This window comes from Chiloscyllium punctatum, chromosome 10, assembly GCF_047496795.1.
Source record: "Chiloscyllium punctatum isolate Juve2018m chromosome 10, sChiPun1.3, whole genome shotgun sequence".
Lineage (NCBI taxonomy): Eukaryota > Metazoa > Chordata > Chondrichthyes > Orectolobiformes > Hemiscylliidae > Chiloscyllium > Chiloscyllium punctatum.
In genome coordinates, this window is record NC_092748.1 from 60400056 (window position 1) to 60418127 (window position 18072).

Here is an 18072-nt window from a genome sequence, read left to right on the forward strand (position 1 = left end):
GTAATGCCTAATTACACACCCTCACCAACTCTTCTGCACAACTCTTGTTGGCGTGAGGGAAGGGGCATTCCAGCTTACATGTTAGTAGTGTACCGATCAGTATAATAAAGGTTAATGCAATTCACATGACTGAACAATAAATCAGCTATATAAAATGTGAGCATTATTACGAATGCTTACTTCTAAAGTCAATTTTAAAAGAGGTGCATAGAGACTTAGGGATGTGAGGAATAATCACATCTCCCAATCCCCTCACTGTAGCACAAGTCCTGAGAGACCTTAATACTAAGGCTACATTTAGTATACATAACGCCATACAAGCTGACCTTTGAGGTCTCAAAAATCATTTCAAAAATGGTAAAAATTTTAATGCCAAGTATGAAGTGTCAACCAGCAGTATAGGTCTGGGTGGTCATAATTTTGAAATGTAAAAAAAAACTATTGGTAACTCGTTAATGTGGAACAGTTTATTGAATAATTTGATTGTACAGAGATATCTTTAACTGTAAAAGAGTCTTTTAAGACCGGTCATTGTCATTGTCTTTGACATCAAATGGAAGGAGTTTATATAATCACAAGGATCTCACTCTGGATCAGATGTTTTGCTTTCTGTTTTGGTATCATACCTCCACAACAAATCATATTCCCTGCGTCCATTGATTTGGACCTTCCACATTTTCTGAACAAACTGATGACAATTTGTGCATTAATACTTTTGATGATACAATGATGCAAAACAACAAGCAGAGCAAATTGCATACTTCCATTCTTTGTGAAGTTTTTTTCTTCCATTAACCATCCACCAATTCCTTTTGATGTGATTATTGTCACTGAATGATACACTAAAAGCTTGAACTATGGATGCGAGATCTCCTAGCAAAACTTCAAAGTGGATGTTATTTCTTTTAAATCTCATCAGTCATCCGGATTGAATCTGTCCACATTAATAAACAGCATTATTTTACATTGGCCACAAAGACATCTATTCCACACATTATTGATCAGTAACTTTACTCCATATTCATCCATCCAGTCATTATCTTGGACATGCACAATATCTCCCGTGGGGGCTTGATTTTCCACATGGATTTACATTTGAAAATATTCAAAGGATTTAATTTGTTTTGAGGACCATCCAGGTTAGTACCAATGTGAGTCTTGTCCTGTGGTTTGCACAAGAATTGTTTTGAATCTTTCTACTTCACAGTTTGATTGCTGGGGAAACTGAAATTCATAGATATTTCATCCACGTTGCTGATGTGGCATAACTTTTGTCACTGTGTGGTAATTTATCACTGGAAACTAGTTAATTTGGCATCATGAGCCTTTGGTAGCTCCTGATCAACCCTGGTCTTCTGTCATAAAGTGACTGTACCAACTAGTTGTTGCTCTGAAATCTTTGTTTGACTCAGTGTTGGATTTAACACAGGTATATACACTTTGGCTTATGGTGATGATATAACCATTTGGACATTTTCAAGGATCCATTCTGATACATGCTTCTTAGGATCAGGCCAGTGACTGGTCCCTGTTTTCCTGATGTATTTGAGCTTAGGAATTTTCAGGGCATGTTCCACCTTCTTCCATTCTGGCACCTGTTTTTCACTCATACCAAATTCCCTCACTGCAGCTATTTGAAGAGTTTGCAATGTTACAACTTCTGGCTTGAAACCAGCTTTATATTTCATTCCTCCTTGGGAAGCTCATTTTTCTTAATCACTTGCCACATAGTGTTTGCTCAGAATGGGCATGTGTTAAACTCCTGTATTTCATCATAACACAACCGTGCTAGTTTGTTAATCCCATGAGCCCTGTTATAAGACAAGTAAAATATGCAATTGTGGTTTAAAGAAAGCTTTGAGGTTGACTACTAGCATGAAATTCAACATCATGGCTGAAATTCAGGGGAAACTGACTGATTGCCCAAGGTTTTCATAAAATATGATTATTTTATGCCGGAGAAATGGCTTTCTAGTATATCAGGTTGACGTATATGCCACAATCTGCAGTGGACTACCTAACTAGGACTTCTGCCTGAAATTGGTGGGAACGACAAGGAGGTCAATGAGTGGAGATTGTTGTTAAAGACATGAGAGAACATTCCTTTGTAGTAAAATCATCAATGGAGCTGGAATAGGGATGAGATGATCACGCTTGGGAAGGATGGGGCATTGAGGCATAATGTTTTGCAAGGCTTGGAGAGTGTTCCTGTGGCTTCCTGTCCAAGAAAGAAATCATGCAAAAATAAAATATTTCATCATACCTCATCTTCTGTTGATAGTTGGTAGCAATTTTCATTGGGGTAGATCCAGCATTTGGCATGATTGATGGTTGAAATCATGAAGTTATGTGATCTGATCCTAAGTTTAAAAATGAAAGAATCTCTGCCCCTGGCAAACGGTAAAACTCTGCACCTCCAAAATAGCAGTTCAAATACAAATGCACGAATACATTGAGAACAGAAAGAGAGACCCAGCCTACCATTTTAATTATGTTCAACAAATAGGTTTAAAGTTGCAGACAAATTTAGGAATGATACAAAATGTGGGTTTGTTTCATCTAGTAATTGTGCATTATCAATGTTTGTGATTGGGAAAAATAACAAAAGCTCATTCCTACTGAAGTTTCATGACCTATGCTCATGAAAAACTCTTTATTTTTGGAGTGATCCCTTGTTTAGTTTGTCCTTACTGTAGTGCAAATACACAAAGTATTAACATTTTTAATTTTCCTAGCATTTGAGTGTCAATTACCCGCTTCGATCTTGTGGAAGCAATGTTTTACATTACCACTGAAGAAATGGCTCATCAAAGTCAGAGGTTTAATGAAACTTACCTGTTCTTTGCGACTGTAATAGGACTACTTGAAATCAGGGCTTCTTTTTATAACTTTGTTCGGATGGATGCCAGTTAATCTCCTAATCTACTGAACAGCCCCTAGAACTCCTCCAGTTCTTGTGGCTCCATCCTTGAATTATCAATTTTAATACACTTTGCAAGCAACTGGATCTCAAACTTTACTATCGTTTCCCTCGAAACTCTGAACTTTTATTTTCAACAAACTGTCAGAAGGGAAAAAGTGAGGACTGCAGATGCTGGAGACCAGAGCTTAAAAATGTGTTGCTGGAAAAGCGCAGCAGGTCAGGCAGCATTCTTCAGGATTCCTAAAGAAGGGCTTATGCCTGAAACGTCGATTCTCCTGCTCCTTTGATGCTGCCTGACCTGCTGCGCTTTTCCAGCAGCACATTTTTAAGCTTCATCAAACTGTCCTCAATTATACCTGTAATGCAGTCTCCATTACTAGTTTGAACAGTGAATACAAAGGCTTAATTTTACTTTTTCATTTCTGAAATTAAATATATCTGTTCATCTATCTCCATTTGCTATCCTTTCATCCAATAACTTCTGCCCATTGCCAGCTTCCTGTTTTATTTTTGATTGAGCTATCTCACCTACACTTCTTTCTTCCTCTTCTATCGTTTCATAGCCTCTTACTGAGTTTAATTCATCCCTTAAGGTCACTGTCTCTTTCATTGGTTCCCCCCTCATCTAACCCCTTTTCTCCCTCCAGCCCTGTGTCCACTTAGTGCAAATGGGAACTATCAGATCTACTGCAATATATTTCTTTGAGATGGGTGCTATATATAAATAATTTGTTGGTTCATAGGTGAATCTATCCTAAACTTGTAAGCATAGCAATCCATTAAAAAAAATCATTTCAAGTGCTTCACTATACTGTCTACTTTACATATATAAAATATTTGGCTCCTTTGAAGCATTATTACTGGTAATGGAATGTTTTTGTAATTTAAAAGCACTTGCTTCATGTATACTGGATCATTAAAAATGGTTTAAAGTTCTCCCTGAAGATGGAGTTAATATTTAATTGTTTTGCTGTACATTTCCTTGTAGGGCACAGTAGGATTCGAAAACCAAATTAACAAGTGCCTGGATCTGGCAATGTACCTCTACAACAAAATTAGAAAGAGGGATGGATATCAAATGGTATTCGATGCAGAAGTAAGTGTATATTCAATTGCTTTCCTCCCCTTCCTTCTTTAAACTGCCATTAGCTGCTGCCTTCCTCCTCATTTTCTTTAATGATAAGTCGTTACTCTTGTCCCCCACAATTTCTATTCTATAAGCAATGGTCCTCTTTCGATACTTGGCCTTAGCCTTGTGGCATTTTCTTCTTCAATTCTTCCAATTTCGAAAAATAGGCCCTATGCCTTGGCTTTTATGTCTAAAGCCTCCAGAGTCTTTCGATATTTCTGTGATCAACCAACAGAGGCTCTTCAAAGGATTGCACCATGCACATTTAGAAAGAACGTAACTCTGATAAGCTCAATTTCTTTCAGTTTAATATTGCTATTGAAAGTTTAGGCTCAGTGTGTTTATACTGACATACTTGCAGTTGCTATAAACAAATATTAAAGCAAGAGTTTTTCTTCGGTTTATCATTGTTTATTTCTCTTACAGCCGGAGCACACTAATGTTTGTTTCTGGTACATTCCACCAAGTTTCCGAAATATGCCGGATTGTGAGGAGAGAAAGGAAAAACTTGGCAAGGTAGAATTCTGAAAATTTTTCCAAGTTTTAAGACTTGATGTGTAAAAATATTCATTTCAGGCAGTAATTCTTTAAAATAGACATTTTTAATGTTTACAAATAAAATGTTTGTTTGTCAACTTAATTCACATTTTCATGTTAAAGTGTCAGTATGCTTGTTGTAACCCTGAGTGTTATCCCTATTACTGTCCCCTACAAATGCATGTCTATTTCTTGAACAAGGCTCCAGTGCAGGGGCTGACAACGAGGCTTTGTTTGTCTTTTTCATGGTGATGGTGGTAATACCATCAGTTACATGTCCTTCCAGCTGAAAAAAAAATCAAAAGCTGACCAAAAGTCTTATTATAAGTGTAATTAATATTGGACAAGTCAATGCCTCAGGTGAATACTTGTCCTGACCCCACTAACCCTACAGTATTAGCCCTTAATCACACTCATAATAAAATCATTAAGTTTAGACAACGAATTTACAAAGAAGAATAAAGATATGTTCAAATTTGTTAGTGCTAATCTTTCAATACAATAACTAAGGAAAACCTATTTCTAGTTATGGGAAATCTTTTATTCCCAACTGTACTTCCCTAGTGTACCCTGGAAGAGCTAAAGATCTTTTACATTTGAAATTTGGAATTTAGTGTCAAAGTAATTGGATTATCATCATCCATTAAAATAACAGATAGAGAAGTGTCAAAGAAAATTATCATCAACAGTCATTCTTATCACTCTTTGGAATCTATCAGAAGAGTTTTTTTTCCCTATGAAATAAAACTGTTGGAATTCAAACTATAAAGCTCAAATTAAAAAGTGCAAAAGAAGAAGATTCCAGGAACAGTCGCAAAGAGGTGAATTGTGTTCTAATTAATTACCTCTCGTCTCTAGGTGGCTATTACATGCTTATTATTTATTAATGTTAATCTTCTCAATTTCCCATGGGCATTAACTGCTTTAATCCCATTGGCATGGGATGGTTTGCTGGTTTCTCCATGTTTACAGAAGGGACTTTAACTGTGTGCATAAATAAACATAAAACAGCTGTTACAAGACATAACACAACATTACAGCTCATGCAGACAAGCCAAAAACATTCAACAGAATGTGCAACCACCTTCAGCAATAAAACACTAAATTTGGGAACATTCGTGTAATGTGTTTGAATTAGATAAAGCTCATCATCATTCCTTTCCACTGTTTTGGAAGTTGGATGAATATTGGGTAGAAGATAAAGCAGTTCAATTTGAACTAAGGTCCCAAGTCAAAACCAAGGGAACTACAAGGTATGAGGAGTCAATTGTCTCTGATAGACTGGGTAACATCATTAAAAAGCATAACAGAGGACAGCCAATTGCTAATGTTTAAGCAACAAACATACATGTTGCAACAATTATGGGAAACGTGGCCAAAGCATTGCTAACAAAAGAAATTAAGGATGATGTTAGGTTCAAGGAGCAACAATATAAAGTTGCTACAAAAAGTACCTCGCCTGGTATCTAGGAGCAAGTTAGAATTCAGCATAGGAGAACCAAGTAGTTGACTAAGAGGGTAAAAGAAGACAAGTAACAGCAGACTTTAAAAGTATCTTTAAGTATGTAAAAAGAAAGGTTAGTTGGGCCCTTTATAATCTGAAATAACCATCTGGGATAATTGTTAAAAGAGAAAAATGAAATGGAAAAGCTATTAAACAGCTATAATTATAAAAGCTATAAAAAATAGTTATTATTATAAAATCATGAGGGGCATGGATAGGGTGAATAGCCAAGGTCTTTTCCGAGGGTGGGGAATTCAAAATTAAAAGGCATAGGTTCAAGGTGAGAGAGGAAAGATTTAAAAAGGACCTGAGGGATAACTTTTTCACGCAGAGGGTGGTGGATGTATGGAATGAGCTGCCAGAGGAAGTGGTAGGGATGGGTACAATTACAACATTTAAAATGTATCCGAATGGGTATATGAATAGGAAGGGTTTAGAGGGATATGGACCAAATCCTGGTAAATGGGATTATATCAGATTGGGATGTCTGGTTGGTGTGGGCGAGTTGGATTGAAGGGTCTGTTTATGTCCTAACCAAGGGAGGAGTACTGGAAATAGTATGCCTGTTAACCTAACATCAGTAGTAAGAAAAGTGCTGAAATCCATTAGAAGTGATGTGATAAAAGAACATCTAGAAAATATCCACAGGATTGCATAACATCAGTTTAAACATATGAATAGGAAATCTTGTTTGACAAACAACTAGAGTTTTTTGAGGATATAACTAGTAGAATGCATAGAAAAGAACCAGTGGATATGGTGTATTTGGGTTTTCAGAAATGTTTTGACAAAACTCCGCTTAAGAGTTTAGTGTGCAAACTCAAAGCATATGGTTTTATCGCAATACACTGCTATGGATTGAGAATGGATTATCAGGCAAGAAACAATGTAGAGTGGAAGATAGTGACAATTAGATTAGGAAAGGAATAATAGTTTTGCACCTAGTTATTTACATTATGTATCAACACTTTGGGATAAAGAAATTAAGTTTGATATTTCCAAGTTTGCTGTTGACAGAAAGCTAGAGGGGAGTCTGGGTGGTGAACAGGATGGATTTAGGTAACTTGAGGGAATAGGCAAACACATGCCTGATGCAGTATAATTTGATTAAGTGTAAAATTGTCCACTTTGGTAGATAAACAAAATGGCAAGGTATTACTTTGATGGTGATACATTAGAAACTGTTGACTTTACGAAGGGACCAGGTGTCCTTGTACATTGGTCACTGCAAGCAGATGTACCAGCAGTTATGAAGGGAAATGGTTTGTTGGCCTTCATTGCAAAAGGGTTTGTTTACAGGAACACGGAAATCTTTCTGCAATTGTAGATGGCCTTGGTGATGTTCACCTGAAGTATTGTGTGCAGTTTTGGTCTCTTTACCTAAGAAAATACATACTTACCATAGAGAGAGTGCAGTGAATGTTCACCTGAAATATCAGGTTTCTTGGTATGAGGAGGGATGAGATCAACTGGCTTTTATTCACTGGTGTTTAGAAGAATGAGAGGGGATCTCTATGAAATGTATGAAGTTCTGACAGTCATAGGGTCATACAGCACAGAAACAGACCCATCAGTCCAACTTCTCCATGCTAACCAGGTATCTTAAACTGAACTAGTCCCGTTTGCCTGAATTTTGCCCAAGTCTCTCTAAACCTTTCATATTCATGTACCTGTCCAAATATCTTTTAAATGTTGTAATTGTACCCACCTCTACTACTTCTGCTGGCAGCTCAGTCCATACACGCACCATTCTTTGTGTGAAAAAAAGTGCCCCTTAGGTCCTTTTTAAATTTTCCCCCGCTCACCTTAAACCTATGCCTCTAGATTTGGACTGTCTTACCCTTGGGAAAAGACCTTGGCTCTATTCACCTTATCCATGCCCCTCATGATTTCATAAACCTCTATAAGGTCACCCCTCAGCCTCCAACACTGCAGGGGAAAAAGTCCCAGCCTATTAAGCCTCTTCCTATAGCTCAAAGCCACCTACCCCAGCATCACCCTTGTAAATGTTTTCTGTACCCATTCCAGTTTAACAACATCCTTCCTACAGCAGGGTGACCAGAACTATGTGCAGTATTCCAAAAGTGGTCTCACCAATGTACAGCCACAACATGACATCGCATCTCTTAAACGAAAGGGCTAGACAGACTGCATGCTGGGAATGATGTTTCTTTGGCCAGGGTGGAAGATCCAGAACAAGGGATCGCTGTCTCAGGATATGTGGACTGAAATGAAGAGAAACGTCTTCACTCAGAGGGTGGTAATGCTGTGGAATTCTTTTTACAGAGAAGACTCTGGAGGACAGGTCACTGAATATAGTTAAGAAAGAAATAGAATTCTAGAGGCTAAAGGTTTCTGATGGTCTGCGGAGAGAGAGGGAGCATGGTGTTGAGATAAAGGATTAGCCATGATGGTGTTGAATGGTGGTATAGTCTGGATAGGCTGAATAGTCTACTGCTGCTCCTATGTTATATTAACAAGCTCCAGGTTTGACAGGATTGGATTAATTATTAAAAATTAGAAATACAAAATCCCCAGGAGCATGGCTACCCTAGTTTTTAGTCAGGTGGGTTTACAGCAAAGTTTTGAGTACCTTACTTTTGAGGAGGAAAGGGAAGTACTTAAATATGTTAAAGAGCTTGTACCTCATTGTGATCTGACCCTGTAAACTTTGACTTTCCTTTAATCTGACCCCTGACTGTGCTCTGACTCACTTTCTGTGTTCTAACTCCATCTGATTCTCATCGTCTGATCCCCACTCATTCAGGTTTTATACTATGATCTGGCACACTTTATCACCAAGATCTAATGCTACCATAATCTGACTTGCCTATGATCTGACTGTCATACAATATTGCACAGTCATGATCTGGCACTCTGCAATCAGACAAACTTCCAATAATCAGACTTTCCCAACGCTGCCCCTCTGTGATCTCATTCTTGTTTGCGAACTTGCCCTTGCTGTGATTCTATCCCAAGAACCCATTGCTACAATTTCATCTCCCACCCCAATAATCTAATATTCCATGATTAGGTGGCAAATTCTCTTGACTTCTCTCCCATTCACTCCTTCCCCTCCTGTCCTTAGCTGCAACCTTCTATTGCTTGTCAGTAATTGCCAATCTCTCAGTCAGAATAAAATGGGTTCCCTACTTTAGCAGCTTTCCAAGCCAACAAGTGTCAGTCCACTCCACTCTCACTGTTCCATACACATATGGCCTCTTTATTTCCAAACCTGACTGTTCTGCAAATTGAATTATCATGATTAGGCTAAAGTAGAAAACAACTGCTGAACAAATGGCCTTTCCTTTTAGAAACCGTATTTGAATCAAAGCAACTATAAAAATGATCCTCAGAAACTATTATCTTACATTAAAATCTTGCTCCATTGTGCTTAAATGACACAACTGTTGAATAATTTAAATGTGTTTCAGTTATTTCTCAAATTTACACTTGGTTTAAACAGCTGCTAATCATACATCTTACTGACCTGATTGTTTCCTACTGACAATATCCAGTTGCTATGAAAAATCCCTTTTAGGAGTGAAATATAATGATGCAAATGAAGAACCAGTGCATTGCACCATTGTGTCACCTTGAAGTATGTGCAAGTATTTTCCATATGTGTAAAAGTATGTGTTCCATATCATTTACAGATCATTTTATGAGTGTTTTGATTTTGTGGTGCAAAACAAGATTGTATATTAAAAACTTTCACAGTGAACAGTTTGCAGATCATTAACAAATTATTTGAAAGAAAATTAAAATCCAAAATTGCTTGCGACATTGTCTGCAAATACAGTGAAAAAATATTCTTGCTTATTTTTGCCTTTGTGTCTTACCATTTCCCTTTGGAATTATTCAGCATCTATTGGTGGATAACTTTTCATTTATGCTTCTTTTGAACAACATTCTCCGTCAAGAAAACTTTAAGAACCATTGTCCCCTTTTTTTTGTACCAGATTGCACCAAAAATAAAAGCACAGATGATGGAATGTGGCACTACGATGGTTGGATATCAGCCGCAAGGAGATAAAGCGAACTTCTTTCGCATGGTCATCTCAAACCCAGCTGCAACAAAATCTGACATTGACTTCCTCATTGATGAGATAGAACGACTGGGACAGGATTTGTAACACGTTAACTTGGTTTATTTACCATTTCCATTAATGTTTTCTCCTGAAACTGGTTACAATGTACAACAAATCTGTTTTGTTTAAAGATCTGTGCAACACATTGCAGTACTGTCAGGCAATCTGTAAACCCATTCTTTAGCCAATGAATATTTATTAGAAGTAATTATTTAAGAGATTCAAACTCTAAATACATATTATACTTATAAGTGCGCCTCAGCATGTATGTTTCTTTGAAAGAGCTCAGCAATCTCTGATCTGTGAGTACTGTGGACAATGTGCAGTGAATTTAACCCATAGAGGTACATGTAATTCTATAATTGTAGACTTACTTAGACTGTGCAGAAACCTTTCTCGTAGCTATACTGTGTATTGGTGCTTTTTGTCACAATGTAAAATTATTGAGTGTGAGCACCACATTTTATTCTGGGTACGTTGCCCCCTTAGTTGTGATTCTGGGGTAAGAGTTGCATAATTCTGTGACAGATGTAACTAAATGTCTTTCTAGAGAAGTATTCATTTTGTGTAGATTGTGTATATTAATGTTAACTGACTTTTTGTGAACAGAAATAAATGTAATAGTTTTACAGTAACAGAACTGTTTAAAAATGTAGGTATATTACAGAATATTTGCTTATTTATATCCAGAAATTTACTGTCTTACAGAGGTGTCTAGTATTTTCTTCAATTTGTATGTATTGTATCTTTATTTATATACTATCAAAGGAGTTCTAAATGATGTTTATGGTATTTTAGTGTATATGTGAGCCAAAGAATACAGCAAAATAATAGTGGCAATAGTATTTCTATTTAGTCTGGATAATTATGCAGCCTTTAAAGTGACAAGTGAAATATATTGCTACACTTATTGAACATTATATATATATCTGTAAACCAAGATTTTACGTAAAAATTGTAAAAGCCTTCAGTGGATTTTCTTGGATTTTCAGATATTTTAACTAGATATGATGATTGCATACAGTTAGTCTGTTTTGTGTAGGAATTTTTTAAGACAGAAGTCCAAAAGTGAAAATATGCTTATGGTTGTAGCTCAACAAAGACCTACAAATAGTACCCAGGGAGAAAGGATGTTGCAGCATCATAAAACCTTGTCCTTAATCTGAGTTCAATGAGTGGGAAGGACCAGCAAGACCTACTGTGGTTGAAAGCAATTTTAGCATTTTACTTAGTTGAAAAGTTTGTACAAAAGTGGTATATTTCAAAGTATTATTTCCAAAGAAGTTGATTCAAGCTTTTAATTTATGGTGTTCTGTTGGGCAAAAGCAATCTTGGTGATTTTAATCTGGATGTAAATTTGAATGAGTTTGGGCTAGTTTGAGTTAATCGATTCCTAATAACTGAACTGAAGATAGCTAACTTGTCACTAAGAGCTAATTTTCAATTCAAAAGCTGATACATGTGTTTTTGAAACAGCGTTATCTGTATACAACGAATCTTCTACCTACCCATGGTGTAGAATAAAGAAAATAAAGTGGAAAAACATTGTCAGATATTGCCACAACAGATTTGGTGTTTTATTATATACTACAGTAAAACATTATTGCAAAAATGGATTAGTTTGAGGAAATGATTAGTTACTTTGCAACATGGACTGACATCTCAGACTCCAACCTTTTGTTTTGCTTTCACAGTCAAGAAAGATAAAAGGAATGTTGAAAGTCATTTCTTATCCTCAAATTATAGGAATAAAACTGAGGTGAGTATACTAAAACTCTACACATTTCAGACCTTAGATTTGGAGGTTTATAATGGTATTTATATAAGCGAATTTACCTTAAATTAAGAAAATATCATGCTTTAATGGTTTTGTGTTGATTAACAACAATGTTCTCTTAAAGCTTTAGTGCAGTACAGCAGATGAGTATTACACTTTTATGAATTTATGAACAAGGAGTACAGTAGGCCCTTTACCCCGCCAAGCCTTGCTCTGTCACTTAGTAAGATCATGGAGATTCGCATGATCCTCCCCCAACTCCTGATAACCTTATATTCCTCTACCTACCAAGAATCTTTCCACCTCAGCCTTAACAATCAAAACTTCTGCTTTGACCACCTTTTTCAGGAAGAGAATTCCATAGACAGTAATTTCTATGAGAGAAAAGTTGTCATCTCATCCCTGATTTGAATGGGTGACTTCTTATTTTTAAACAGTGACCCCTAGTTCTATATTCTCCCATAAGAGGAAAGATCTTCTCCACCTGCAACTTGTCATAACCGTTTCAGATCTGTTACTTTTCTAAACACCAGCAGGTACAAACTTAGCCTGTCTACCCTGTTCTCACATGAAAACCAGCCAATTCCAGATATCAATCTGGTAAACTTTTCCTGAACCACTTCCAACACAATTACACTCTTCCTTAAGTAAGGTGACCAGACCTGTATACAGTACTCCAGAAGTGGTCTCACCAGTGCCCTGTATCACTGCAGCACAATCTCATACTTCTGTATTCAATTATCCTTGCAATAAATTATTCCATTAGCTTTCCAAATTAATTGCAGTACTTGTAGAGTAGCCTTTTGCAACTTGCATGCCAGACCACCGGCAAACTTCTGCAGCTCAAGAGCTCTGCAATTTCACTGTTCAGACAACAAGTTCCTTCTTGTACTCTTCCTTCCAAAATAAGCAATTTCACATTTTCCCACAACTCCCTCCATTTGTCAGATCTTTGCCTGCCTGTCCTAATATCCCGATTACAATTTAGCTTCCTACCTATCTTTGTGTCATTAGCAAATTTGGCAACCATACCTTCTGGGAGAAAGTGAGGACTGCAGATGCTGGAGATCAGAGCTGAAAATGTGTTGCTGGAAAAGCCTGAAGAAGGCTCATGCCCGAAACATCAATTCTCCTGTTCCTTGGATGCTGCCTGACCTGCTGCGCTTTTCCAGCAGCACATTTTCAACCATACCTTCTGCCCCATCAAATTATTTACATAAATTGTAAACAGTTGAGATCTGAATACTGAAGCATAGCACTTGTTGCATTTTGCCAATCTGAAAAAAGACCAATTTATTCCTACTCTTGTTTCCTTTTTGTAGGCCAATCATCAATCTATGCCAGAGCTGAAAACGTGTTGCTGGAAAAGCGCAGCAGGTCAGGCAGCATCCAAGGAGCAGGAGAATCGATGTTTCGGGCATGAGCGTGAAGAAGGGCTCATGCCCGAAACATCGATTCTCCTGCTCCTTGGATGCTGCCTGACCTGCTGTGCTTTTCCAGAAACACATTTTCAGCTCTGATCTCCAGCATCTGCAGTCCTCACTTTCTCCATCAATCTATGCCAAAATGCTACTGATACACTAAGCTTTCATTTTCTGAATAACGTTTGATGTGATACATTATTAAATGCCTCTGAAAGTCTATGTACAGTACATTCACTGGTTTTCCTTTATCAAGAGCACAGCACCTATTGCTCTCTAAAGCCAATAGGAGGTGGCACAGTGGCTCAGTGTTTAGCACTGCTTCCTCACAATGCCAGGGACCTGGGTTCAATTCCAGCCTTGGGTGACTGTCTATGTGGTGTTTGCACTTTTTTCTCCTTGTTTGTGTGGGCTTCTTCCAGGTGCTCTGGTTTTATCCCACAATCCAGAAAAGTGCAAGTTAGGCGGTTTGGCTATGGGAAATGCAGGGTTACAAGGATAGGAAAGGGGAGTGAGTCTGTGGAGAGTCGGTGTGGACTTGTTGGGCCGAATGATCTGTTTCCATACTGTAGGGATTCTATGAATCCAATAGATTGATTAAACTTGATTTTCCTTTCAAGCCATGTTGTCCCTGTGTCATTAGCTTGATCTTAACTAAGGACCCGCTGCACCTTCTTTCATAATTACTATTAATGTTTTCTCCATGTCAGATGTTAAACTAACTGGCCTATAGTTTCCAGTTTTTTGTCTCCTTATTTGAATATTTACATTTATAACTGGACTTTCCCTGAATCAAAAGAGTTGTGGGAAGTTAAAACCAATGCATCAACCAATTTTCTAGCCACTATACTCTTGGAGGAAGTCAATCAGGACCCTGGTACATGTCAGCCTGCAGCTCCAATAATTTACTCATGAGCACTTCTCTAGTGATTGTAACTTTCCTGAGTTCCTTCCTCCCTTCCGTCTCCTGTTTTATAATTGCTTTTTGTATCCTGTAATGAAGGCTGATGAAAACACTGTTCAATTCGTCTGCTATCTTTTTATTTTCCATCTCCAAACTCACTTTCTACAGGACCAATATTCACTTTCACTGTTCTCTTTTAAATCGCTCAGGAAACTAAGTCAAGAGCATATAATCGTGAAAAAAATAGGTGGCATGTCAGAAGTTTGGATGGAATGTCAAAAGCAAGAATGATTAAAAACATTAGAGTATGAGTGAAAGTTAACTAGAAATGTAAAAACAGTTCTTATTCTGCTGTATCTTCTGACCTGCCACCTGTCATTTCACAATTATATGCTTTTGATTTAAGTTTGAAACGACATTTAAATTTTCTACTTATCTATAAGTAGTATGTCTATCCCATGGAATTTTTCCTACTCATTGGAATCTCTCTATTCTGTGTATTTTGAAATATCCCCTTATTTATCTGCCACTGCATTTCTATTGACCTATAGTTTAACCAAATTTGCCAATAATTCACTTCATGTTCTTCTCCATGATCTCCTAGATTCCCATCCTTCCTAAATATTTTCTACCCTTCAAGAGTCAGGTATCAAACCAGGTCATCCTGTGGCCACATGATTGTAATGACTGCCAGACCATACTTAATTAATTGTTTTCGCACTCACAGTCATTAGTTTTGTTTTGAATGCTGGCAAGTGGAGCTGAAATGCGCATCAGCCATGATTGAATGGCGGAGTGGACTCGATGGGCCGAATGGCCTTACTTCCACTCCTATGTCTTATGGTCTTATGGTCTTATGGAATGTTATGTGCATTCAGATATTGAGATTTTTGTTCTATTCTTTGATACCCTATAGACTTATTTACTGGTTTGCTCTCAGAATTGTACTTTCTCTCTTTTCCTGTTTTAATACTATTCTCTTTTGCCTTGTCTCTACTGTTTAATATTTTAATTGCAGTTTTTCATATTTGATTCCTTGCCCATCCCATTTAATTAAAAAACCTCCCAACTTCCTAGTCATCCAGTCGGAAAGAATGCTGGGCCCAGCATGGTTCACATGGACACCATCCCACTTTCCCCAGTGTTGGTGCCAGTACTCCATGAAACAAAACCTACTTGTTCTGTACCAGTCTTTAAGCCATTTTTCATCTCTCTAAGTTGATTTGCCCTATGAATATTTGCACATGATTTAGGTAATAATCCAGAAATTGTTACATTTGGTGTTCTGTTTCTTAATCCAGCACTTAGCTCCACATATTGACTATGAGAAGCATCAGCCCTCATCCCACCCACGTTATTGGTGACTACATTGAAATGACAACTGTATGTTCCTCCTCTTACTGCAAGTTCCTCTCCAGACATGAGCAGATGTCCCGAGCCCTAGCACAGGGATACAACACAGCTCTTTGCTGCAGAAAAGTTGTCAATCTTTTGACAAAACTTTCCCTACCACCATTACATTATTATTTGCTCCCCTCACTTGAATGCCATAGTTAGTTAGCTCATCCATCTTGCAGCTCTCAATCTCATCCCGACAAGACAAGAGAACTCATAGATGTTGAATAATTTCAAAGGCTGAGGCTCCTGTGCTGCTGCCCTTTGCACTTGTTGTCTGCCTCACTTGTATCAATGGGATAGTGTCCATGTGAACTATGCTGGGGTCAGTATCCTTTCCTATTGGATAACTAGGAGCTGGAAGATTTTTTTAACCTAAACAGGAAGGGCAAGGGATCAAACACAAAAAAACTGATAAGTTAGAAGTAAGGCAAAAGAGAAAGGTGTTAATACAGGAAATGATAAACAAACCACAACAGGAAAGGAGAGAAAGGACAATTCTAAGAGTAAACCAATAGTCCAGAAGGTTTTAAACTAATAAATAAGTCTAGTAGTCACATCCTATTGTCTGTGAACACTGGCCAAGTCAGAAGAATCTACCCAAGTGGTGCGATTGCTTTCTGGTACAAGGAATCCAAGTAACTTTACCCTTTCTAATGCATTGCAGTCTCTGTATTTCAGCCTCCACTCATAAACTCTGAGCTTAAGTTGCTTGAAAAGTAAGCATTTGCCAAAGGTGGGTTTATCCTGTAACAAACCGGTACCCAGGAGCACCCATGCTGAGCTATGACACATTATCCATTCTGCCATTCCTAAGGTGTTTGAATTGATTACTCAATGATTTGATTCACATGTTTAGATTTGCTTTTATATATTTTATTCACCTTTCCACCAGCTTCTAAACAATTTTGGACCTTATAATTCGAATAAACCACAATCATTTACCAGGTACTCACCTGTTAACCAGCTTTCTTCTCCTTCGGCAAAGTGTCAATTCCTGGAAACTGGAAATATTAAGCAAAGCAAAAACAAAGGATCATGTCTTTCCTTTCCTCCCTTAACTTCCTTAATCGCCCAGCTCCAGTATTCTATTTTATGTCAGATTTAGTTCTGTGAAATGGTGCATTGTAAATAGTGTGTAACTATAATTGTAAACATGTCATAATGAACTATATTATATCTGTAATACCACAATGGCCTGAAACTGTGTCAGACAGCAAAATTGTGATCTAAGACTTTTAAAGTACATTTTTATCATTCCAAAGCACTTTCACTGTGTCATATATAAAATATTTCTGCACATCTGATGTAAAATGAGAACTGTTCAGATTTTCAATATTTTTGGAATAAATTTATTCTTGTATTCTGTTACAGAAATTCTAGCACTTGATAAAAGTTACAATTCTATCAAACGTCTGCCATGAAAGAATGTACTTCTGTGCTTTACACAAATATTCTTGCTTTGTATCTTAACAAGAAGATGTAGTTTGTTATGTGATAGCAATAGATACAAGCTGCATAGTCAGTAGACATAATTACTACGAATATTAGGAGCCAAGGAAGAAATGTCTCAACCTCTCTGACACCTCATTCTCCAACCAAGACAATACAACATCAGATTAATGCAGTCTCCAACGTTAACACCTTCTGAAACAAAAACGGAAATTGCTGAAAAAGCTCAGCAGGTCTGGCAGCATCTGTGGCGAGAAATCAGAGTTAACATTTCAGATCAAGGGACCCTTTTTTCAGTATGTCTTCAGAACACTTTATACAATGTTATCTTCAATAACTGTTTCTGTTCTTTGAGGAAATGTAACTAGGAAATCTAAATGAGAACATTATATGGTACTATATGTCCTTAACTACTGGAAATTATGACAACTTAGAAGAAGGTGAGATGGGTTTTTGTAAGACACTCTTGTCACATACACCTCTTGTGCAGCACCATCATTAGTCTCTGGTCATTCACTGGATGAAATCTTGTGCCTTTCCCATACTGAGTATGTTAGCAGACAGTATTCATTTGGGTTGGAATGGAATTGGTGGAGACTGTGCCATCTTCTCACCTCCACCCTGAGGAAGTCCAAGGTGGGAAAGCTCTTGAATAGCAACCTCACCATGTCACTTTGCTGCCCTTGATTCTGGCACTCTCACCCTGCTCCCACTCCATGACTTCCCTCTCCCAGCATCACTAATCTCGGGTCCAGGACAGCAATATCCTGGAAATGTATTGGCAGCTACCACCACTTTCCCAGTGGTACTGGGTGTTTAATAGAGGTGCAGCCCTCTAATTGGATGGCAGTTCTAGGTGTACAGGACCACTGCTCTATTGGGCCCTTGATTCCAGGGGAAGATGTTGTCAAATACCTGAGTGGAAAAACATGCAGTGTG

At 37.6% G+C, this 18072-nt stretch overlaps 1 protein-coding gene across 5 annotated transcripts in view; it reads left to right on the forward strand.

Annotated features, from left to right (window-relative positions):
• The window catches only part of LOC140482217 (glutamate decarboxylase 1), a 64342-nt gene extending 52605 nt beyond the window's left edge, over positions 1-11737 (forward strand). For all 5 annotated transcript variants that reach the window (XM_072579309.1, XM_072579310.1, XM_072579311.1 and 2 more), the window contains 3 exons: positions 3912-4019; positions 4479-4568; positions 10056-11737. In XM_072579309.1, coding sequence (XP_072435410.1) covers positions 3912-4019; positions 4479-4568; positions 10056-10229 — 372 coding nt within the window. In that variant the 3' untranslated portion in view covers positions 10230-11737. The remainder of the gene's footprint in view (positions 1-3911; positions 4020-4478; positions 4569-10055) is intronic.
• Positions 11738-18072: the final 6335 nt, after the last annotated feature.